Consider the following 26,038-nt stretch of genomic DNA (forward strand, 5'->3'; position numbering starts at 1 on the left):
TGAGTGGTGGTGTGTTTGTAGGCTACTCTCACACACACAGACACACGAACACATGTATGCCCACTTGTAGCTTCCGAGAAAGAAAATGCGCTTTGCCTATAATTCACGCGCCGAGAGTTGGCTTCTTCTTCCGTTACGTTACGTTACGTCACAATTCAACTACAATTTAGTAAAACGGTAGTAAACGTAAACAACCGCCACGTTCTTAGCCGTTAACAAGAGTCTCTTCGTTCCAGAACGCTCGTCAAGTCAAAGGTGGCCCGTTGGAAAAGGCTGACATTTTTTTTTTTTTTTTTTTTACATAGTGGGTGTAGGCGAGATAACGGGACTGGTACATGTGAAGTTTCAAAGCAACACTTATCACCATGAATTGACCACATCTGACACCAGAAAGAAGCGACAACAACAGCAACAACAGCCATAAACATAAAAGTGACTTCATAGTAACCACGTACCGCAAACTGTGGTGCGTTTACGGACACAACTTAACGTACAAAACAAAAAACAACACCGTTTACATGCGTCACGTAAAAATAAGAAACGGTCGAGCACGAGGACATCCGCTATTGCATCAAACTTGAGGAGAAGCTCATCTTTTAGGGAGAGGCAACTCACCGGGGGGGGGGGACGAAGTATTATCTTTAAAAATAGAAAAAAAAAATTAAAAAGCCTGGTATCTTCGGGTGTGGCAGATAATCCACGACGGAAAAACCTCGTAGTAGTTCCCGTTCCTTATCTCTCCGCGCTGCTTCTGTCGAGACAAATTCCCACAGACATAGAAAAACCGTTGAAGTCTAAGCAACCATAAGGCGATTTGGGGTGCTGCCGTCGAGCCGGCCGGAATGAGATGCTGCGACTTCCGGTCTCGGCTTCCAAAATAAGAGCCCCCACAGAAACGTTAGGGGGAGGAATTGTAGTTTTTTGCAGTCTAATTTCTTTGTTCTTTTTTTTTTTTTTTTACTTCTTACTTACAAGCACAGCGATTATATCAAGTATCATTACAAAGTAACAAATAGAAAAATGTGAATAAAAATGCAAATTCTGCATTCCCCAAAACCCCCTTTTATCAGTGGTTTTCAACACTCCATTCAACTGCATTGCTGCTTCAACAAAAAAACATAATAATAATTTTTAAAAAAAGACTGACACGTAGAAAATCAGCAACATTTTCGACATGAGTTTCATTTCATACTTTTCTACTCGTCAGTTTCATGCTGTAATTTGAAATTTAATTACCTTATTTCCGTTCTTCATCCCAGTTTCTGTCTCCAACTTGACACTGCTAATGTGGAGATGTACAATATGGCTGTCAGTAGGCTAGAAGTGGATGCAAGGTATGTATGAGGCATGCATCGTGGTAGGTAAAGTATGGAGGGTGATTAATGCCAGTGCTGCACTAAACACGTGAGTTCTCCAGAAATTAAAGCTGAAACTGCCCCTGCACAAACATACTGATAACTTTGGAGTATTCATGTATTTTTTGAAACACACACAGAAGCCTGCTGTGCTCCCCCTGGCAGGCAGACTACAACAGTGCATTGGCTTGAACTGAAAGCTGTGGTTACTTTTTGTGCAACCATGCACTTTCAGGTTTTGCAATATTTGCAGTTAGTTTCACTTATTGCAGCTCATACATATGAGAGTGTGGATTGATGTACTTATTTCTTCTTCCAGCAGATGTCATAGTCTCCCTTCTGTTGGCATCCTCAAGGAGTTGAGGAGAGGACCTGACAAGAGACACACTCTTACAATCCACTTCACAATAGTTAAATATAAAATATAATAAAACAGAGCTGCTTAAAATGGTAATAGGCTCCACAAATCAATTTGTTTATGTGTTTAACTATTAAAAAACAATAATGTGACCAAATAAATAGACTTAAATGTGTGTGCAGTTTGGATTTTACAAATGTACACCATCTTGATATTAAAAAAGACAGTGACATTGAGTTTTCTTTCTCCCTAATATTTTATTTATGACTTTTTCAAACATGGAGTACAAGTGGTGGAGAAAAAGGAATTCACAACACGATCAAGGAGATATGCTGAAATGGAGGGGAAAACAAGAGAAACATTTAGCTACTACTACAACAAGGCTAAAAATAGAAATCTCCAAACCCTTCCTTGGCATGATAGTGAGTAGAAAATTGGTGAATTATAGATTCTGGGTGAATTGCCTTTACTATTGTAATTTCCTAACAGGACGCAAGGAGGCAGCACAGCTCTGTTGGTACAGTTGCTCCCTTTACAGAGGCATCACATTTCTTTATGTAGACAACAGCACACTAAACTCAATTTTTTGATTAGCTAATTAAAGTTGTGCATGTTGAAATAACAAAAACCATCAATCCTATTTAATTGAAGGCTGACATTTTCAAATGTTTAGGCTCACAATTTGGTAATAAATCTTGATTTTAATTAGACATTAATTTCTGTGTTCACGCCTGCTCCTTTTTTGTGTGCCTTCTGGCTTTGACTGGATGAACATGTTCAGAGTGAGGTGTCATGTCTTTCAGAACCTTGTGCAAGAAACTGAAAGTGAGTTTGCGCGCTTTTCCCTGGACAAAAAAAACAACAAACGTGCTCCTGAAATCTGTCGACTCCTCCATTTCCATGTGCTCTGGACATCCCCGCAGCCAATGTCCGTGAACTTGGCTGTTAGAAGTGTCACATTGTGTTGCATGAGGAGCTTGTCTTGGTCTTTATTTAGCCTGGCATATCACCACGTCACAAGATCTGGGACCATATGACTAAGGGCATGCTGCTCTATTGTCAAAGCCATGAAAGAAGCCACTGTGTGGGGGGGTGGGGGGGGACTGGTAATTGGTTGGGGAATTGGACAAATTTGCTTTGATTGTTCTGCCAGAAGTCATCAGGTGTGTGCGTATGTGTGTATCTCTCACTCTGTGTGTGTGTGCCTGAGAGATAGAGACAGAGAGAGAGAGTCTGTGTTGTAAGACCAGGTATTGATGCACACACCCCTCACGTGCCAGACAGCAGATTAAAACACTGATGAGCTGCTACTGTAGGACGACAATTAGGTGAAAACAACACGAGCATGAATCTATCTTCAGTGAATTTGATTCAAAAATATACTATCAGGACTTCCAGGTGTTGGCGCAGATCACAAATTGGAGGCTATTGATCTGTGAGCTTGCAAAATTCGTCATTTGAAAAGAAAAGAAAAAACGCTCCAAGTGGAAAATCAAGTGGAAACGACTGCATGAGCTGGTGCTGCTGCGGCGGAGATATTGTTTATCTGTTATCATAAATGAACAGTTTGACCTGAGCTGACCATGCAGCACGCCCCAAATGCCAAGATAAATTTGCTGCGCGGCTCAATTGAATAAAAAGATCAAATTGGCGTCAGCAACGTTGTTAACACCAGTGAGGACAGAGGTGTGTTCCTGGTACACAGAGGCATCAATGTTGTTAGGTGTTATGCAATTGCGAAAGTGCCGGCAGTGTGAAGGCATGAGTGTGTGTGTGTGTGTGTGTGTGTGTGTCTTCCTTCCTCCTCTCCTCTCCCCTCCCCTCCCCTCCCCTCCCACTCTGTGCACTGCTGACCAAATTAAATGGACAGTGCATCAGCCTCTTTCAGTTCTCATTATTCCCGCTGTGTCCTTTCACCTGAGTCTACTGCCAAGTACGCTCATGGTTCAAGTATTGTTTTTAGCCACTGATCGACTCTAAATCCTTGTTGCTTCAGTTAACGTTTAGCATCTCTGCTCTCTTAGGAGCTGTGTGAAGTTCATGTGAAGAAGAAAAAGCCAGCTGGAGTTTTGGTGTCCTGGAGCAAGGATGGGAGACCAGCAGTCGGTACCAGAGCAGCTGGAGCAGTCGGTGGACGCGCTGTCGACTATCAGCGGTAGGTCGCTCGCTCGCTGTGTCTGTGTTCGTCCTTTAACAACACAAAAGTCACATGTAAAATATTCACACTCCTTGAGCAGCAGGTGTTCAGGCGCTCGTCGGTCGCGGGGCCGTGTTTCACTAAAGCTCTGCGGCGCTGCCAGTGTCCTGTTTCACAAATGATCGGCTCTCTCTCACATGTCCATGCATGGGGGTTTGCAATTGCAGGTTCTGGTGTTTTTTCCCCTTGATTGGTGGTTAATTGTGAAAATGATGTTGAAGTTATGTTGCAAGTCTCGGCGTGCATGTTGCACATGTCCGGACGGGCCCGCGGTTTCTAAAAACGGGATTTCACCTCAGGTGTCGTTCAGTTGAGGGAGCTGCAGCCAAATAAAGAGGGAGAAATCTGACAGGGAGAGTTTTTGATTGTCATCTCTTTATATCATAGTTTACATGATGAGTCTGTGCCTCTGCCCGTTGTTAGCGCAGCGACAAGGACGTGATCTTTATTCGCTCACAGTCAGCTGAGAAGCATTGGCCGCTCAGCCAGACCTTTCTCTGGACTTAACCACTGTGAATTCCTGTGCATTTATCCTTTAAAGAAAGTATTAGCGTTTAAACGTACTTCCTTTTGTACCAATGCTCTTTATACCAGGACCATGCGCTAACTCTAACTAATGGTGTGACCGTCTTCAGTAGCAGTGACAGGTCTGCATCTCTTTGTTACTTGGTCCAGAAAAAGCCAGATTAATCCAATTTGTCATTGCTGTGATTAGTTTTGAAGCCATTTACGAGTAGGAGGGCAACAGGTTTTGATCTTTCGGACTTGAACTAAATCTAATCGAGAAAAATGCCACTTAATGAAAAGTGCATGACCACCACTGCTTGGTACTTTTGAAGTTTAAATGGGAACTGTTTGTGTGATTGTGTGATGATAAATTAGGTAAAATAAAGATAATGCGATAGACTAAGGGAGGAGGAGACCTTTACAGATGGCACCAGTGTAATTTTAGTGTTTTCCTCTCACCACTGATGCTCCAGTGAAGTCCAAACCCGCTTCATGCCACAGTCAGAGAGGCTCCTATTGTCTGGGACGCCGCCGGAGACTTCTTGGTAGTCATTAGCTCCTGGAAAAGAAAAATCACAAAGACAAACAGGACTATTGCGTTACCGTGAATATTCGGTTCACATCGAGAAGGAATTAATGCCAGCAAAACCTTACAGTATATAAACCAGATATACCAACCTTTTTACACCTGTAAATGTAAATATATCTGGATATTTTAAAGGCTTGATAGTCGGTTTAACAGAACGCATTTTGCGCAAATTGTTAAATAGTTAAATCCACATGCTGTGCAGTTAGCTCATGCTCATTTTCGACATTATACATAACAGTAGAGGATGTTTGTGATTTTCTACTTCATACCTTGGCAACCGTCACCTTTTCATAGTAAATTCCCCCCGGAAAAAAAAAAAAAAAAATCCCCTGATCAAATAACGCCCGTCTCATCACTTGACTGGGTAACACAATGTCCCAGATAACAGTCAGACGAGCTGATTACTTATTTTGGAGGCTGTCGATTATGGCGCTGTTAAACTGTATTGTGTTATACAATCACCCTCATTGATAAAAATAGGATGGATGAAACCGTAATCTAATACATGAGCTTTTTAAAAAACGCCTTTGTCATCTGTATGTATCGTGTTTGCTGGGTGAAGCCGTCCTGAAGGAGACGAGCAACGGTTTTGTTTAGTTTTCTAGCGTCAGACGTCTAAATCACTCATCACATGTGTGATTCAAATTCAGTAGAAGTGAAACAAAATGGCCAAAATTTGATGGAATAATCTTGTCAGCAGTTCTGCTACTTCCTGTGTGTGTGTGAAAACATAAAGGAATATGCAAATATGCCTGAATCTTCTCACTTTTACACATTTTGTTGTCATATTCAACTTTAAAAAAGAAAAAACCCGGTTTTGCAGGCGCAGTCTTGGGACACGCACACACATACATTTAGCCAAAGTCAGTGTAATTAGCTGTATGGGGATTGTGTCGTACTGTAGCGGACCCTCCACCCTCTCTTCCTGTGATAAACATGAAGTGAGATAAACAATCACACATTCACAAGAGCAAACACTGAGCGGGGGAGAGGCTGCTGGTGGTGGCGGTGGTGGTGGGGGGGTAGAGAGAGGCAGGCAGACGGCTGGAAGAGGCTCCATAGAGCAGATGTAGTGTAGTGTAGCACCAGGACAATAATGTCTCTTCTGGAGTTAATTCAAGAAGGACAGGAGGCGTTGAGTCTTCTGCTTCACAATCTGTCTGCGTCTGTCAGTGTGTTGACACGACACACACACCACAGCAGCAGGAACAATCCACGCTTCTGGAGAAGAGGTTAGTATAGTTTGTATGAGTGTGTGTGTGTGTGTGTGTGTTGAATCTGACGGGACATGTCCTATAAAAAAGAAAGAAAGAAAGAAAATAGAAGAAAAAGAAGAAGTGTGTCCTGGTTTTTTAGTGTCTGTTATTGAAATCAATGTGACAGGATGACTGACAGGATTTCCTACCACCACAGGGAGATCCCCCCCCCACCCCCACCCCCGCTGTGCTTCCCCGTCATTATTCCAACAAAATAGACGAACCTCTGTCTTTAACTCCCTGCTGATGCTGCGGTAGACGCCCGCTGTCGTTGGGATGACTTGGAATTTGACCGTAGGGATAAAAACAGAGAGAAAGGCTGCTCTATTCTGTGTGTAGATGATACTTATAAGAAATCTATTGTATGTGGTCATTGAGGGGAAAAAAAAGAACATTTGAAATATTATTATCAGATGAAAATCGAGGGAAACAATCTTCAGGTTTTGCATTTGTCTTAAAAAGATGAATGACTGTACCAAAATATGTGGCATAAATGAACGTAGTATCTTATTTTGAAGGGGTTTCTGTATGATTTGAGGTACATACAGTAAATGGAGCCCTGGTCTGGTCAATCTTTTTAAATATCTGGCTTTATTTAAATCATTCTAAATCAAAATATTCACATTATTTTTAACCAAACAAATCTAAATCATCTGTAGCACCTACTTATTACTCCATGTTGATTTTGGATATATATATGTATTGACTAATGGAGGAATATGAAAATATTTTATAACTGTGCCAGGACTTGTGTGTGTTTGGACTAGCTGTGACTTTAGAGCAGGTTCTCCACACTTTGACCTTAGTAACTGATTACATGAAATAACCCTTATGAGTAGCTAATTGGTAACTCGCCTCATGTCTCAACACACACCGGCAGAAGAGGTAGAAGTGTGTGTTCAGCAGTCGGGCAGACAAACAAAAAGTCGAAGGAGCTGATTACAGAGACGAGCACACAAGCATCCGTCATGATGGCCGGACTTTGCTGTCAACGACGACCGGTAGAAAGGAGATCGAACCATAAATGCATCCAAACTGACCTGGAAGGTGAGTGCCGTCTTAAAAAGGTGTGATTCAGTTTAAATCCACTAACTGTGTGGAGGAGGAAGAAGAAGAACAAGTGGCGCTTTGGGGTCATCGAATGTTCAAGGTTCAGACGGTTCGAGGAGAAACTGCATCGATTGTTGTAAAGTCAAACAGCGCAGACTGATCAATACTTATCTCTCACAAGGCCACAGCTCTGGACTGGTCTTTGTTTTAAACATCGGATGGGTGGTTGATTTGTATTTGAAGGCCTGTGATTTTAACTTTCAAACAACAGGGAGAGATAAAGCGAAGAATAGCAGATACTATATTGCTTAAACTGCAACTATAAAAACAGTTGCAGCTTAAGCAATATAGTATCTGCTATCTGATAAAATACAAACCAGTCAGGATTACTGCTGAGAGAGTTTGTGTCGTTGCGTTGTGTTGGTTTAGAAGTGTCCGACTTGAATGTGCTCTTATTTCTTTATTGTGAAAGGCTGTTGTTACATAATTTCATATCCAGGTTGGCAGCTGAAAACACTATTATGTTCCAGGTGTGTGTGTGTGTGTGGTTAAGGTGGCAGCTAACACGTGACTATTAATATCTTGAATGTTGACTGTTTTGCTCAATCGGATATCGGTATGCAGATTTCCAAAGTGAGAGGGAGGGGCAGAGGAGAAGGAGGAGGTGTGGTATAATCTACTCGGGAAACTTTGACAGGTGTGCGTGTGTGTGTGTGTGTGTTTCTGCATGGGGAATAGGCAGACAGACAGGGAGTGTGTGTTTAAACAAAGCAGGAGGATGAGGCAGGAGATACTTGTCTCTCTACCTGTGGAGATGAGGACGACACGGGAGGCAGAGGAGAGCGAACGGAGGAGGAGGGATGGGACGAAGGAATGCGCCGGAGAACAGGAATGCGGAGGAGAGCGTTTTGTCAGCATCTCGCTGGAGGAGATGGAGAGCTACTTCAGATACACCCAGTGCTGTCAACAGCTGCTTAGTGAGTCTTGCAGGGATGAGTGTGTACGTGTCCGCGTGGCTTGTCTGAGGTGTGTCAGTTAAATGTTAGTCAGTCATTATATTTGTCGTGAAATATATAAATGCACACAAACTGCTGCTTTTCTCGTATGATTATTTGAAGCCTGTTGTTTTCTATTCCAGTTCCTAATCTCAGTGACTTGTATTGTTGCGTTATGTCTTTAGATTTATTTAACAACTCAATCAGACTTTTTAAGTAAGCTTAAAGGGACAGTTCAACATTTTGGCAAATTGGCCCATTGCCACAATCCCTATAGTCATAGCAGTAGGTTCGTTACCTTTAATTGTCGGTGCAAGCTATTTTTAGAACGGCGGAGCAGAGCCGTGAGCTGCTCAGAGCTACGCTACGGAGGCTCATGGGATTTCTTGGTTTCCCTTCATCAAACTCATCAAATACACAATCCAACAACTCCACAACGCTCTGGTGGTCAAGTTGTGACCTGCACATTCACCACGCTATGAGATAATAACACAACGTTACCAGACAGAGTTGTTTTAGAGGTAAATTCATGCAAAACCGCTGATGTGCGTTCCCGTCGGGGGCAGTTTTTCAGCAAACAGTCTCTGTATTTACCTCTAAAACAACTGTCAATTTGCCAAAAGTGTTGAACTATCCCTTTAAAAAACATTGATTCCTGTCACATCTGCACTCAGAGCAGCAGGTTACAGCTTTTCCTTGCATTTTGAGATGAACTCATGCACAGCTGTTTATTCTTGTGCATGTGAAAGAGTCGTGCTCCCCATCGATGTGGGAAAAAGTCAAGTAGAGTCTTACTGCTACATCCTTATTTACTCAAGGTGGTTCAATAAAAGGTGCCTGATAATTACCTGACAGCCTGTGTGCGTGCGTGTGTGTGCAGAGGACGGACTTGAGGGGTGTGTGCATGTACTAGGCGCCTGTATGCATTGTGGGAGGTGTGCAGTATTACCTTTTTGCTGGATGATATTAAGATGGAGCAGCTCTATTCTGGTCCACTTCCTGTGAGCGTTTGATCTGCATTTAGAGACGACAGGTGTATTTTTAGTCAGAGCTATTCTAGTAATGTCGTGTCACAGAAAGAACAGGCTGCGTTTTTTCTTTCTTTTTTTTTTTGCTCTTGATCTTATTTTCATCCTCACTGTTGCCATACCAATTCACATTCCCATCACCTGTTTGGTGCCAAATAGTGATACCAACACGTACAGTAATGCACGATTCTTTTCTCGAGTTTTTTATTTCTGCACCTGCAAAACTGAAAGTTGCAGGATTTTTGGGAAATAAACTTTCATTCTGAGGCACCATTAAATTCACATGGTTTCATGAGGGTCAGCACTCGTCCTTCCTTCCTTTAACAATCCATCATGACTTTGCAAAACTTCCTCTTTCACAGATAATCCCGTGGTTTTCTCATGAAATCTTGTGACCTGTTTGACACCTGACGACACCGCAAGTTAAAATTTTCCAGACGAGCAGTGGGTCACAACAATAAGTAAAGGGTTTAAGCTTAATAAGGCCGACACGGTTCGATTTGATTGGATGACAGCAATCGAATAAAAACCATATTTGCCATATTTTATCTGAAAAAGAGCGTTTAAATCCCATGCAGGATCCTGGTTATGCAGCCACTGATCCGTCTTTGTCTCCTCCTGCTATCAGCACATCGTTCGGTACTTTTTTTTTTATGACACTACACTTCTTGTGATTTAAACTCGTTGCACCTCTTCGTCTCGGCCCGGCTTTATTGGAGGGTTGTGAGTTGGATTTGAGCCTTCATTGTAGTCTGTGCAGCATCCCGGCAGTATTGAATTTGTCTTATTGGGTTAGAACACGGAGGATTAATGATGGACTGTAAACGAGGTCTCAGCGTTCTGTCGGAGGAAACCTGGACGAGGGTTGCATCTTGTAAAATAATAAAAGACTTGTGACAAAATCTGTCACATGTGCAGAGTATGAGTTTTAATGCAGTCATTGGATTGTGATAGAGAAAAAATAAAAAGTCATTAAAGGGTTCGGTGGTGCCCTACTGACTCTCAGAATTCATACTGGAGCCAATTCTGATTAGACGTACGAAATATATGGATGCTTTTATTATGAAGCAGCTGCAGTTTGTGGATATTTGTGCTGATAATCAATCCAAAGAAGTAGAGACGCTCGAGTCGATTGTTTGTGTTGCCGTTATTTTCTGGTGCCAAGAGTCAGCATTTGCTTTACGTCCTCTTTAATGGCATCTTGTCGCTTTTGAAAGCACTTCAAAAATCAAGCCTCCCGGCACTGAGCTTAATATAGAGGCTCTTAAATCAGAGCTGACAGGTGCAAAAGTTAAATGCACAGGCCTGTGACCTTTTTGAAAGCGCTATTTATAACACTACACATTATTTTCATATTCAGCGTCCATATAGTCCAGACACATCCCCCCAAAAACATGAGTGAGAAATCTGTAAACTGACCTCAACAGCTGTTTCATCCACTCGCTTCATCAGACTTTTCTTACCTGGAAAAAAAAAGGCAGAAAAAGAGGAATAAGTTGCAAAAATATAAATATAAAAAAAATATTTAGAATTAAAATAATCTCCAGACTGGAGGAGGAACATGCAAAGAAGAGCTAATTTTAATGCAGGATTATGTAAAGGGGAGTTTGCACGCAGAGGTGTGGATAACATGACTGGGGAAGAACTGGATCTTATTTCTGAGTTGAATGTCCCATTGTCTGACACTTAGTTTTGATTACTTCATTAGATGATTGAGCTTATGTAATTTCTCAGCGCCAGGCTGTGTCGTTAATTAGCAGTTTCTCTGTTTATGTTATCTTTAGCCTGGTCCGGCCTGGTCGGCTTCAGCGTGGCGGAATGACAGCAGACTTCCTGTTTCTGAAGCTTTATCACTGCGTGGAGTAGTAATCAATATACTGTACTATAAGTCGAGGCCTAAAATGTCTAAAAGTCCCAGGATGAATTTTAATTTATGAGAAAAAAAGAAAAAAAGTCTGTCCCAATATAGTAATGTTTAATTTTCCTCTGTCTAGGGAGTAATTTCTGCAAATGAAATTTAGCTAAAACGACTTTAACTCAAAGTGACATGTTCAGTTTTTTCGCAGTCAGACATAACGTTTATGGAGACAGTTGGTTTTGACTGACAGGACACAAGAGTGTGTTTGAACCCTTAACCCTTAACACAGTCTGTTCTGTGTCAAGTCTATGGGACCGGGACCTTTTCGGGTCAAGACTGTAACCAAAAGCAGAGTGAAATACCACAACGTACTGGTGGTGACAGAGGAAGAATCAGTTTTGTTTTGCCCAAAACAAAACAAAAAAAGGGAAGCAAATTAGATGAAGTTGGCTCATGATATCGTTCTTTTTTTTATTTCTTAAAATACATTTTCCTCTCTTTCACTTCTGTTTTTCTGTCCGGCTCCATCACTCTGTCATTGCAACTGTTTTAATATAATCTGGTTTAAACTAAAAAGTTTTGACTGATGTGTTGTTACGATTCACATTTAAACTGGCCGCTTGTTCACACCTTCCTCATCCTTCCTCTTCTCCTCCTCTGCTTCTTGTTTTGTCCTGCTACTCACTTCTCTGTTGGTCTCTTCCTGTTTACGCTCCGGCCGACCAATAGCGTTTGATCCCGGAGCGGAAGGAGTCAATAGTGTTTCGTCTTGGCCGACAGACGACAAATAAATAATTCAGCTGGGAGTTATTCTAGCTGTAGTCTGCACCGCATCCCACACACAGGCAGCAACAGGTCTCCTTAACATCCCGTACACAACACAAGTCTACTCTGCATCCCATGTAAACACACACATATTTTTAACTGTATCCTTTTAACCCCCGTTTCTCATAAGCATCCACCTTTTTTTTTTTTTTTTTTCCTCCTCCGATGACGGGAAGTAAATATAATTTGAGGACGATGACGTTCCCATAAAAGCAGCTCGGAGCTCACATCATAATAACGTTCATCATGTGGCTGGTTTCAGATGTTGAGTCATGAGCAGGAAGTTTCTTATAAACTAATAAAATCCACCTGCAACAAATGTCCGAAGTAGATTTAAGTTTAAAGTGAGTCATGACGAAGTCCTCAGTTGTAACATTCTTCAGGTAATTGCACATGTAAAAGTATAATATTACTTTATTACAACTTTGGTCTTATTTTCATACTTAATCCTCCCTTTTTTTAGTTGTAAAATCGAAACATTTCTTTTTTTCTACTGCCTCCTTGAGTGAAAAGTAGGTTGTTTTAACTCATGTCGTCATTCTGGGATCTCACTTTTACATGGACAGAAAAAATCATTTGGAGAATAGATCAAATGTGACTAAAGGTGAAAGATGTTGAGTGTTCAGTCTCCAGCGGGTGAAACCGGTGAAACCTCCTGGAGGATAAATCACGGCAGACAGGAAATGATCCATTATAAACCCTCTGCCTTTTCCTGTCCCACAGCCAACGTGCTTTATCATCTAAATCTGACATAAGGTAAACACACTACACACATTAAGCACAAGGCCTTGGCATGTGCAGCAATCGCAGAGGACGTCCTTTGTTGTATTCAGATCTTTTTTTAAATCCTCTCGGCTCTGAATTCCCCCTCGGTTTATTGATAATCTGATCTGAGACTGGTTCAGATTCATCTTTAATTTAACCTTAATCTAATTCTTAATCTCACACATCCTTGTTTTTCAACTCCTCATGCGTAATCTCTGTTATTTCAGGGGAAGTGAGTTTTATCTTGACTTTTACCTGGGAACCAGTGGGACGGGATAAAACAAAACAAAAAAAACAGAACAGCCAGAGCCTGGAGAGATATGCAGATCTTAAATTGGGTCAAGCTTCAAAAATGCTGTGGAGTGTTTTGTTTTTTGTTTTTTCTATTTAGACCCTTGGTGCCTGGGAACTTTATGCTACTAATTTGTGAATTTCGGGCTTCAAATGATCATAAGAGTCCAAGTAAAATTGCTGCATTGTGCCTTTAATTTTGCTGAAGAATACAAACCGCAGCTTGTCACACTTTAAACCTTTAATTACTTCTAAGTGGCTCGCTCATTTTAAAGGCTCAGCCAGGCTACTCCATCGTTTTTTGGTTTTTTTTTTTCTTGTCTAGGTCAAATATTGTGATTGGTGTGATGTGTTGACAAAGGTTTGGCCAGGATGATAAGATGTTATTACTCTTCTGCGCTCCTCTCCTGTTTCTTTTGGGCAGTAAATGACGAGGTTACATCTTTATTTAAGTCTGAATACGACATTAGAAAGAATCAAACTCTGTAAACCACTGACTTTATACAGAGAGAGACGGATGTGAGGATGTGTGGATGTGTGTCGGCCCGTTGATGTGAATGAGTGTGAACACGCTGCTGGTGAATAAACAGGCGGTTTTAAACTGTTTGTTTTTGCTCAGCAGGGCAACGCTTTATAAACTGACCTCCTGTGGGTCGAGTCACATTTACACCAGTCCAGCTTCTCTCTGATTCAATGTTTTTGTGTGTATGTGGCACAGTGGGTCCCCCTGCTGTCTTTACTGGCATTGTGTACATATATATATGTGTGTATGTGTGAGTGAGTGTGAGAAAAAGCAAACTCTGTTCCCTCTGGCTCTAATACGAGTGTTGTATCTGGACTAGTTACAGTCACCACGCTATAAATCATGCTTGTGTATCAGTCTAATTTTTGGAGTCAGATTTTTAATAGGAGACTATTGAGCCAGTGTGATGCATTCACATGTTGCTGGGAGCCTGGGATATCTGGCTGTTAAATGTCAGCTACAACAAAGCTTTGCATTCAAGAGCTCATTCACCCAGGAGATGAAGAAATAAACAAAAATGAACTTGTGATTTCTTTAGTTTTTCATTGTGAATGTTGCTCTTTCACATCTCTGCAAATAAGAAAAGCTAGACTTCATGAAGATAAACAACATGTAAAATGCAGAGTTTGTTCATAATTATTTAAATTTGCATAGATAGATAAACACATGATGTTTGGGGCAGATAAACTTATTAATTATGTATAATTAAGAGGCTTAAAAGAAATACATCATGCAGCAAACTGTAAACAGACTCTGGAAAACTAGTTAGCATCGACTCAGTGATGTTTGATCCGAGCCGTACATCACTGAGATCAAATTATAAACATAATAAATAACTAATGTTAATGACAGTTAATTGTTTATGTTGTTATAAAGAGCTCAGATGGTTCAAAAGGAAAATAAATGAATTAAACTGTGACAGGAAACTTTAATCATATTTGTGTGCTGTGTTCAGATTTTTCCATTTTCTGTCACATGCAGTTTTCCTCTGTCGATGAAAACAGTGTGAAATGTGAGACTGAAGAAGAGGGGGGGCGGACCGTCTGAGACTCCGCCTCCCTGGCTGGCACAAATGAGGAGGGGGGAGGTGTGTGTGTGTGTGAGTGTGGGAGCGAGCGAGTGAGCGTGTGTGTGTGTGTGTGTGAGTGTGTGTGGGCTGCGCCGCTCAGTGACAGCTCAGTAAGCGGCTGAAGTCCTCGGCTGTGGCGGAAAAATGGACCGTCTGAACTTTCACCGTGATGTCCTCTGACAGAGCATGCAGCGGAGCATGAGTGTGTGAATGTGTCGCAAGTGTGTGCATGTCTGAGTGTGTGTGTGTTGTGTGTGAGTGTGTGTTGTGTGTGTGTGTGTGTGAAAGAGGGAGGCATACATGTACCGGCGACGACGCGATGGCTCTGAACCGAGTGTCTCAACTCTGCCACGATATCACCAGGCTGTGGCTGCAGCTGAAGATGATGACAGGTACAGAGTGTGTGTGTGTGTGTGTGTGTGTGTGTGTGTGTGTGTGTGTGTGTGTGTGTGTGTGTGTGTGTGTGTATATGCGTGTGCGTGTGCATGTGTGTGTATCATGTTGTTATATTGCAGGTAGACCAGGTGTTAAAGTGGAGTCAGTGTTTTCAATGTTTGTTCAGCTGCTGATCCACAAACTGTGAGAAGCTGCAGAGCTGTGGCGTCTTTAAAATGTTTTATTCATGTGAGGAAGGACGATAATAAACTATTTAGGAGTTAAAGTGATCGTTTAAATTAAATAATCAATTATCTAGTAGTAAATATTGGGTCATGGTGTCGACTCAGGGCTGCACTATGCTATGGAGTCATGTTTTATATCATTAAAACCTCAGGATGGATGGATGCACACACACGGCACATGCTCCTACACGACTTTAAATACATTAAAAAGAAAATTGGCTTTAAAAGGTATCAGGAGGAAAAGCTATTTAAAGGGATACTTCACCCAAATTCAACAATTGTCTACTCACCGTCATGCCAAGGAAGGGTTTGGAGAACTTTCAGAGTCATCAATCAAAACGCTTTAGGAGTTCCAGGGGGGGTCCGGCTGGTGACGGATTTTCATATAATGGCGGAGGATAGAGTTCACTTTTGAATGGTCCAAAACACACACTATGAAACATCCAGATACCTCCATACTGCTCGTCTGTACTGACCCAAGTGTCCTGAAGCCGCCACATGAAAAAGTTGTTGGGAAATAGAGATTTGCTGCGAGATGTTCGTTTGTCGTTGTAAACCATTAGATGTATGATGTAAACACGGAAGAACATCTCACAGCAAATCATGTGGCGGCTTCAGGACACTTGGGTCAGTACAGACGAGCAGTATGGAGGTATCTGGATGTTTCATAGTGTGTGTTTTGGACCATTCAAAAGTGAACTCTATCCACCGCCATTATATGAAAATCCGTTGACAGCCGGACCCCCCCTGGATCTCCTAAAGCGTTTTGATGAGAATTGGTGAATTATCGATTTTGGGTGAAGTATCCCTTTAATATAACCTTTTCGAAAACACACGCTGCACCTTTAAGTTTGTTTCTACACGCTCCATTGTTAACTGAGATAAAAAATAACATTTATTTCAAGCCAGCGAGTTCCACACATTCGGCTCATCTGACCTGAAGTTGTGGAAATAATGTTCGTCATAAACCATCATAGTACAGACTAGAGGAATCATCATTGTGTAACAAATCTCCCCCGTTCGGAGCAGTGTTTTATAAATAGATGTAAAAAGTAGTTTATAAATGAGTGTAAACCACTTTATGAATGATTTAAATGAATGAACATGACCTGACTTTGTTATCCACATTGATTTTGTCTCATTGCACAAAGATGCTTTCCCCCTGCTGAAGGCATTACTATCCATCAGACACTTACGTAATCCAATCTAAAGTGGAGAGTGGACAGTGTGTGTGTTTTTTTTTTCCTGAGGGTCCTAGAAGTCAGCTCGCTCAGTACAGTCAGTGCACATCAGCGCACACTGACAGCATGTTAATCACATTTGTCCCATTAACACAGAGCGTCTCCTTCTCGTCAGTTGGGAGCATCGTGAGGACAAAAACCCTTTTCTGAGCGTTTGAATGTCAAAGTCTCCTCCCCCTTTATTTCCCCCTCTGTTGTGCGTCCTCCGTGTCCGTTGGTTGACTTTGTTTCTCTGATTGTGTGTGTGTGTGTTTTTTTTTTATTTGCATTGGTGGAGCCTATAATAACTCTGGAAGTTTGCGTTGACGATAAGCCAGAGAGATTTGATCTCGCTGTTCTTGGCTCTTTCTTTTGTGGAGCTTTTTCAGGTGTGTTTTGTTTTGTGTTGCTGCTGCTGCACAGAGACATGGAGTGTGTGTGTTTGCTTTGCTAGCAGATGGACTGACATGATCCTATGACACACACATATACACACACACACACACACACACACACACACACTAAGTACCAAGGTATCATCCTTGCAAAGAGTTGGTTTTTGCCAAGTCAAGATTAGAAGTTGACGAGTGTCAGCTAAGCTCCCAGAAGGCAATCTGGCACAGATCGTGTGTGTGCGTGTGTGTCAGTGAGTGAGTGAAACATTTATTTGCTTTTAAAAAAAAAATCTTGTTTGTATTAGGTTTGGCAGCTCATGTAAGTAATGAACTGCTCCTTTCAGTCAATTTATTTCATCCCCGGGAGCCATTAACAGCTGATGTTCAGTCAGTGCATCACGCTGTAAACAGGACAGACCATAATCAATAAAGTCAATACAGAGTTTAATTAGATTAAACAGGAGGGACGGAGCTTTAATGATCCCTAAGGGGGGATCAAAATCCAACAAATCGATCATCATAATGCAACTCAGAAAACTACAGTATGCCATTGCATTATGTTTATCGTGCAATTGAAATGCAATGGAGTAGATTTATTTTGAAAAGCCGTTGTATTTCCTGCTTTTCATCGAGGCAGCTACAAGCTTTCAAAAAAAAAAAAAAAAAAAAGGAGGGATCACTTTCTCTTGACCTTTTCATTCTGACCTCCTCGGTTTCACCACAGTAACAAACAGCAGCGACCGGCTTATTACGATCACATTTCCACTTCAACTCTCTATGCAAATAGTAAGAGATAAGTGCATGAGCTCATTGTGTCTAGTTTTTTCCTATACTGTAGCTGCAAGTTTCTTTTAGGGCAAGTAAAAACACAGCCTGCTGCCTCCTTCTCTTTCTTTCCTTCTCTCTCCCTCTCTACTCTGTCTTTCTCAGTTTCCATGTTCTGTGCAGCTGACTGGCAGCTGTGGCCAGAAGCAGTTGTTGTATCTGTTGGTTTAACTCTCAGCTGAGCTTTGACTGTTTGTTTTCTGTCCTCCTTTCTCTAATGGTGGAGAGGGAGAGGAAGGGAGGAGGACCTGGATTTAAAGCCACAAGGCGACTGTACAAAGGAGATGCCTCACGTGAGAGGGAGTGGGTCTGTTGCACGCATCCGCTTCTATTGCAGGTGGAGGTTTGCAAAAAAAAAAACATTGCAGAGAGGTCAAGTCGGCTACAGCATGTCTTTGAAACACACCTCACCTATCCCAGGCCACATTTTAAACAATGTGAAGACATAACCACTAACTGTCAGCCTTTGAAGTGGAGACTATTATTAGCACTAAAACAAAAGCAAAGGAGTCTTAACGACGCAGAAATGCTCATTACTGCTGCGTAGCCACCAGTTATTTGGACGTTAGCTCACATCAAAGCAGAGCAGACGACTAAAATCCATCATGTATTTGTTCATGTTAAAGCAATACTGAAGAACCATTTTAAACATCTTGATCTCCTGGTCGCATGCAGTTGGATTGGAAATTAACAGAAGCGGCTGTTTGAGGGATGAATAGCGATGAGATAATGTGTCTAACTGTGGCTAAACAATGTCATATCGATCATATCTTGTTGAAAATAAGAAATGTTTAACTTTGTTTTAGTACCGTATCGGCCCCCTGTATCAGCGACTGATGCACCGGCGAGTTTAAAGATCAATAAAATGTTATATTGGATCATTTCACAGTAAACACACGTGAATATCACTATTATTTGCAAGAATGTAGGCGTTTGCATCGACTTCCGTCTTTTTAACGAATGGGGAAAGGGGAAGTGACGTGTGCAGAGGTGTCATTCAACCTGTTGTAAGTCGATGTAGCGTCACAAAAGTTCTGAAAATATGATATGAAGGTTGAAAAGTTCCTTATTGTTGGTTTAATACTCATTAAGTTCATTTGCCGTCACGCTCTAGGTCTGATATATGGATGTGAGGGAGGCAGAGACGATGCAACGGGGTTGGATTCCTGCGACATCACTAATATTTTAATGTTTGTCTGGTCGCTGCTGATTTTTCTGATCCACTCTAATTCAAGCTTTGTGCACACTACACACACACACACACACACACAGAGACACACACACATTAGGCCACTGTTGGCCGTGTGACCCAGTTGTTGTTGGGCATGGTGTGTGTGCATGGTGTGTGTGTGTGTCCCACAGCAGTGACAGATGGGGCTCTGGTAAACCCTGACTACTGTAATGCCAGATAATAGAGCTTGGATTCCCTCACACAAGCGCACACACACATTTGCGCACACACAGCTGTAGAGCGGCTGGTAAATCCTTGCTTGCTATATGCAAACACACACACATGGGTGTGTCGGGCCATCTCTCCGCTGGCATTTGATACCAACGCAGCAACTTTTAACCCTCTATACCCCACCCACCCCACCTCCAAAGAGCCTTCAAGTCTACATTCCAGCTCCGTCCTCTCCGTTTGGTGCAGACCGGAGACGCCAGGCATCTGTCTTAGCCTCGGTTGTCTCTCTCTCTCTCTCTCTGTCTCTGTCTCTTTTCTATTATATTATGAACGGCTTCACTGTCGGTTCTGCTCTATGTTTCTGATGTTTCATATAAACATAATCATGTCTTTCTCTCTCCTGAACAATTATATAGGCTCCAAAAATTGCCATTTCCTCCGTATCCACAACCAATCGTAAAAGTACGATTTACATTAACAATCTATGTCATTTTACAGTACAAGTCTTTAAAGGCCGTTTTCTCAAAATGAGTTTTTCCTCAGACTCTGAGCTAGAAATCTCCACTTCAGCACCACTTAGAGACACCAAAACCTCCCAGTTGTATTCCTGTCTATACTCTGAAGGTTTTTACAGAGGGGATTGTTGATACATCATTCACAGCCTGATTTATACAACATTTTACCCATAAAAACGTGGAGAATTGTGATTGTTTTAGGGCTGGTGACAGTATTTTCTCATTTACAGAGTGATAAAAAGAGATATCCAAAATCCTCCTCTGTAAAAACTTCTGACTCTAATATGTCAACAAAATAAAACAAGAAGCTTTATCCATTGTTCAGATTTCTGTTCTGGAAATGTATGCAAATGAGCGCATATTTCATTAGATATTGCCTCATTTACATATTTAAACATACCATTTATCAAAACTTGTAATACAAAAGATATTTGTCTTAAAGCAGAAGTAAGTGATATATTTGTGTTAATATAAGTCTTAAATAGTTATATCTTCCGACAGCAATCACTTACTGTACATAGAGTGTTTGGACTGAAACACGGGTCTCTCAGTCCCTCTGCTCTGCTCTGAGCCGAAGAGAAAACATTTATCGTATCCTACAGTTTTTATCCAATGAGGAGAGAGAACGGCATGCAGGGCTGTGTGTGCAGCCAAGGAACGCCGTGAATGTGGTGACGTAGCGACGAGGACTGTTATGGTGCGTTCAAGGAAACTCGTATTTTTCCGACCGTGAAGTGGTACCAGTTCGATCTGGTACGAGTTCACCGGTCGGAAGTTACGAGTGGCCGTTATAGTGACTTTCACCGGTAAAACAGGTCGGAAAAACACGAGTGGGTTGCCTGAAACGCTACAAAGTCGTAAGTTGTGACTTGAAGCTGTAATTTACGATTTCAAAAGCCTGCCTGGAACGCAGCATTGGCGAAAACGACCGGACCACTCACTTCTGCTTTAATGTAAGTGATAAACTTGGGAAGTTTCATGGTGATATCTGTTTGTTTAGATTTTTACCCTATTCACCCCTTAAAGCAGATCTCCTGGTATTAATGGGACCTGTCTCTCTGTGTTTGTGTGTCTGAGTTGTGCGTCCAACAGGGTCATGCTTGTTTTTGTTTGCTTAGTCCCCAGCCGGGCTCCACTGTGTGTATGTGTGTGTGTTGTAGTGAACATCAGCCAGCTCTGCAGCTTCCTGTGGCTGTGAACTTTGACCGGCCGCCAGCGCTGGCAGCCATTACCCAGCGGAGAACAGCTGGCTGTCGGCTTTGAACCAACAATGTGTGTGTGTGTGTTTGTGTGTGTGTGTGTGTTTTAGCAATGCAAACCTGTAGGAGCACGTCTGCACAACAAAAGGAGGAGGTGTGTGTGTGTGTCAGTCTTTTGTGTTTCTGTGAGTGAGACGTAGCAGACGACGTTAGCTGGGTGTGTTAATGCTCCGACCGTGTCTAATGGACTGTACCTTAATGGGACTTAATTGGGCTCTTGCCTCTCCGTCACCCCGGACGACTGACGCAACCAGAGTGTGTGTCCTGTTTGACAAATTGAGTTTTTTTACAAATTACATTGTAAAGGAGTGTTAGCTGTAATCTCATCACAATCACACACTTGTGTTCGGCATCATTGTAATCGCTCAATCGCGTTAACTGCAGAGGTGAGATGCTGTTTTGAAAACGCTCCTCGTCGTCGTCGAGCCAAGAAAATAATACTTTCAATCACGTGGCGAGACGGACGCTGCAAAAATATCTCAAATACCTGCAGAGTTGGAGATACATAATGATTATTTTCTTGCTATGTCACTGTTTTGCCTATAAAATACAGTGAAAATTCAGCTTTATAATTCCCAATAGATGGTGAGGAGGTGAACTTTTAACTGGAAATAATGAGGATAGACCTTTATGATGACTATTATGAAAACCATTATCCAAAAAAAGAAAAGGAAAACAATGCCAGGGTTCAAGGTAAATCATCAGAAATTAATTAAACAAATGTTCCTGTCTTTTCTAGGCTTTAGAAATAAAACTAGCAGTCTTAAACACATTGAAATTAAACAACCACTCCTGTTTTTGCTCATCAGAGCACCAGAATATTTCAGGGTTTTGTCCACATATTTAATGAAATAACACCTCTCTCAAATCCTCAGACTTTGTACAATACAAATGGAAATGAGATTCACTGTCCACTTCATCTAACTCACACATTTCACATTTTCTGTTCTTCTCTGGAATATTTTTCAATCGACCAACCTCAATGGCCAGAGGAGGAATACCAGAAAAATTCAGGACCAAAATTAGATTCAATCCTAATAGGTCCTAAATTTTGGTTTTAATAGAACATTTTCAAACCATTTCTCTTCAAATTTCAATAGAAGCTTATTTTCAATGGAGTTAGCATTACAACACACGTTATTCCTGTAAATATACAGCACGTCCACCTCCTCGTAAATGTATTTTCATTTAAAAAATTAAATTTCAACTGGTATGAAATGATTGTGGGATCCAAACTGGGAGGAAATGAATTGACAGTCGGCTATATAGTATATATATATACACCGTATATTCTGCAGGTGTGTGTTTTACAGTTGTGAAGTCTCGTACTTGTCTTGACCCCCCACCCACCCACCCACCACGGAGAAAACACATCCACCGTATCACCTAGCACCAGGCCAACACATTAAATATGTAGGCATGTCCTCTATTTCATCCTATTGAGACACGAGCACCTCTACGCTGCTTTTTTTTTTCCGACTGCCTCATCCCCCCTCCTCCTCCTCCTCCTCCTCCTCCTCTCTATCTTTTCACCCCTTTAAATCCAGGGCTTATTCTCCCTCACATACACATACACATACACAGACACACAAACAGGCTTTCAGCTGCATGTGAATCCTTCTCGCTGCCTAGTTCAATCCTGTAAAAAGTGGACAACTATCACATGTGTTATTACCATATTAAGCATATTAGGGACGTACGTGAGAGGAGATTTGGCCCTTAAAGTTACTTTACTCTTTACTTTTAATCCAAACAAGCTGATTGAACCACACTGCGGAGTTGACTGGTGGGTTATGTGTCATTTAGCCTCCTCAGCTCGGACAGAGAGAAAAAACATGAATGAATTGGGGATGTCAGGGGCTTGGGGGGAAGGGCACAAGGAGGCGGGGGACATTCTTTCTAGGCCCCCCATAATCACTATTTGTGTTTTGCTGCATTGCCCCACTTCCAGAGAGTGTGTGTGTGTGTGTGTGTGTGTGTGTGTGTGTGTGTGTGTGTGTGTGTGTGTGTGTGTGTGTGTGTGTGTGTGTGTGTGTGTGTGTGTGTGTGTGTGTGTGTGTGTGTGTGTGTGTGTGAGTGTGTGTGTGTGTGTGTGGCGGCTATAGTTTAATTTCATTCATTCCACGGAGGACAAAGCGGGGAGTTTTAGACTTAGAGCAGCAGTGAAAAGCAGCGCGACGCCTGAATGTCTGATATATCTGCACCACTCTACCCCTGAAGATCACAAGCCTTAAAGGGATAGTTCAACATTTTTGGCAAATTGGCCCATTACCATAATCCCCATAGCCTTAGGAAGTAGGTTCGTTAGCTTTCATTGTTGGTGCAAGCTATTTTTAGAACGGTGGAGCAGAGCCGCAAGCTGCTCAGAGCTACGCTACGGAGGCTAAAGGGATTTCTTGGTTTCCCTTCATCAAACTCATCAAATACACAATCCAACAACTCCAAAACGCTGTGGTGGACAAGTTGTGAGCTGCACATTCACCACGCTATGAGATTATAACGGAACGTTACGAGACGGAGTTGTTTTAGAGGCAATGGGCCAATTTGCCAAAATGTTGAACTATCCCTTTAATGTGCACTGTGTGACTTGCTTTTCCCGCTCATGTACAAACAAACATGTAAATAATATGACATTATAACTTACAAATCACTGAATCACTGAGGGAGTTGCCAACCTGCTCTCTCTCTCTCTCTACATTGTGGAAAAGCTGTTATTTGTACCCACTCTATCATTTGCCTGGCTGTGGGAAAAAAAAACAACAACACACCCACCCACACAAAAACTATTTTGCTCGTCCTATCAGTGCCTGACGCTACTGGCCTGTAGTTAAAACCCACAGCTAAATGCTACATGTGCTTCACTTGGGAAACACACACACACACACATGCACACAAGGTAAAAGCTTCCATAAAGTAAATTGGAAAATGAAAATGTCATAGATTATAATGCAAAATAAAACAAACTGGGTTACAGGTGTTTTTCTGAGGGGAGCACTGCACATGCCTGGCTCTGCTCCAGAGACGGAGCATTACTGCCCAATGACAGGTGGCCCGCTGAGCCTGCAACACACTCACTCACACACACTATGTATGTGTAGTAAGTTGATGTTAAAATGTGTGTCAGAGGGTTCGGGGCGCTGCGAGAGACGTCTCTGTCATCATCGTCAGCTCTGGTTTGTGGCGCAGCGGAGGCTAATTACAGCCGCTCTGTTGTTCCTTTGGTTAAATTACAGGCTGGTCGACCGGAGTGGAAGCTGTGTGGTCTGTTCAGGTTTATTAAAGTGAACTACGAGTAGAGTACGCCCACCCTCTTTTCCTTCTTCCCTCCATCACAGATGACTGATAATACTGTATTTGTATACTGTTTTCAGTCGGCGTGTGATCTGCACAGAGGCTGACCTGCTCCTGAGTCACTGCTGTGACATCTTAATGTAATCCTCTGATATCTGGAGCCATGCCCGGTGACTTACTGGCATTATGACCGCGTGTACGTTCCTGCATGACCGCAGACACATGCACTCTGCGCTGCCTATTTATTCATTGCTAAACGTTATCTGAAACATGTTGTGAACAGCTGCCGACGCTCTTAACACATGCTGCTCACTCGCTGCCAAGTGTGGACTACACATGAGACATGAGAGCTACAGTTATGTGGTTATGAGTCACCGGCGTCTAGCCAGCGGCATGCTGACACACTCTATATAGCATTACTTAGGATCTAAGCTCTTAATCTATCGGGTGTCTTCATCGTATGGAGCTGCTGCAGGTCACAGGATTGGATGTAGTGTCCGCCGTATGTACAGTATGATCGCCTGTATTCATTTAATATGGTTATTACTCCTGTTCAACCAATCAAACAATCAATCGATCAAAGTCTTGAATGCGAGGGATTAGTGAGAGGAAAGCTGGCGAAACAAGTTGCAAGTCAATCTCTGATGTGACGATGTCACCTTCAAGTCTCAAATTCAAGTGAAATCTCAAGTCCTTGTTATTGTGAATGAGGTCGAGGTAAATACAGAGACTGCTTGCTGAAAAACTGCCCCTGACGGGAACGTGCATCAGCGGTTTTGCATGAATTTACCTCTAAAACAACTCCGTCTCGTAACGTTGTGTTATTATCTCATAGCGTGGTGAATGTGCAGGTCACAACTTGTCCACCAGAGCGTTTTGGAGTTGTTGGATTGTGTATTTGATGAGTTTGATGAAGGGAAACCAAGAAACCCCATGAGCCTCCGTAGCGTAGCTCTGAACAGCTCGCGGCTCTGCTCCGCCGTTCTAAAAATAGCTTGCACCGAATATTAAAGGTAACGAACCTACTGCTATGACTATAAGGATTACGGCAATGGGCTAATTTGCCAAAATGTTGAATTATCCCTTTAATCAGAATATTGTTTTATTTGGAATAAGGTCAATACTCCGATTACTGCTGCCCATGTAAGCAGGTTCTGTTTCCGCTCGTGTCTCAGCAGGATTATGCAAAAAGATCGACCAACCGACAGGACGGATCATTTACTATGAATCTGAATATTTTTGACTATCTTCTCTTCGGTTTGCTTCCCAGCGTTGGAGCCTCACAATCACGTCTCTCTCCTTCCCAAAGTGTGAACAGTTTGTTTTACTTTGCGCTGGGATGGTTAATTAATTTACTGCCCTTTCGCTGCCAGTCCCAAACATACTGCAGCTTGGAAACCTTCGCTCACACCCGTCGCTCTGCCAGCTTTTGTCTCCGGTGCAGCGATGCCCCGATCATCATCATCACCACCACGCACACACACTTAAGACGAAGGAGCCATTAGAAAAATTCTCAGTTTTCATTCACAGATGAACACATGACACAATTAACAGTCGCAGCAACAACAACAACAGGCTTTTTTTTCTCCACTCCATCTCTTTCTTTCTGTGTCTACATGTCTCAGCGGGCTAAATGAGATTACTGTAATCCAGCTTGACCAGAGAGAAGAGGAAGGAAATCCAAATGCTGTTTACTTCATCCCCTTTCGCTCGCTTTCTCCTCCTCTCTAACACCTCCACTTTCCCTCCTTTTCATCTCCATCTCGTGTTTTTGTAAATTCACCGTATATATACACATAATTCACTGAGTTATATGCATCAGTAATAAACAAAATGTGCCAGGAC

The 26,038-nt window shown here is 42.1% G+C and overlaps 2 protein-coding genes across 2 annotated transcripts in view; one reads left to right on the forward strand and one right to left on the reverse strand.

The window, feature by feature from the left end:
• Positions 1-3,705: 3,705 nt before the first annotated feature.
• The window catches only part of LOC310997897 (uncharacterized protein), a gene marked incomplete at its 3' end in the record, with an annotated part of 29,865 nt that continues 7,532 nt past the window's right edge, over positions 3,706-26,038 (reverse strand). The window contains exons 2-5 of the mRNA XM_083987728.1: positions 10,755-10,798; positions 9,257-9,321; positions 4,877-4,976; positions 3,706-3,901 (exon numbers count right to left, since the gene is read on the reverse strand). Coding sequence (XP_083843854.1) covers positions 3,706-3,901; positions 4,877-4,976; positions 9,257-9,321; positions 10,755-10,771 — 378 coding nt within the window. The 5' untranslated portion in view covers positions 10,772-10,798. The remainder of the gene's footprint in view (positions 3,902-4,876; positions 4,977-9,256; positions 9,322-10,754; positions 10,799-26,038) is intronic.
• Positions 14,751-26,038, forward strand: part of mcf2la (mcf.2 cell line derived transforming sequence-like a) — a 45,327-nt gene continuing 34,039 nt past the window's right edge. Inside the window, exon 1 of the mRNA XM_083989836.1 lies at positions 14,751-15,058. Within this exon, the coding sequence (XP_083845962.1) occupies positions 14,896-15,058 (163 nt within the window). The 5' untranslated portion in view covers positions 14,751-14,895. The remainder of the gene's footprint in view (positions 15,059-26,038) is intronic.

This window comes from Trachurus trachurus (genome assembly GCF_905171665.1).
Source record: "Trachurus trachurus genome assembly, chromosome: 2".
In the NCBI taxonomy this organism is placed as follows: domain Eukaryota; kingdom Metazoa; phylum Chordata; class Actinopteri; order Carangiformes; family Carangidae; genus Trachurus; species Trachurus trachurus.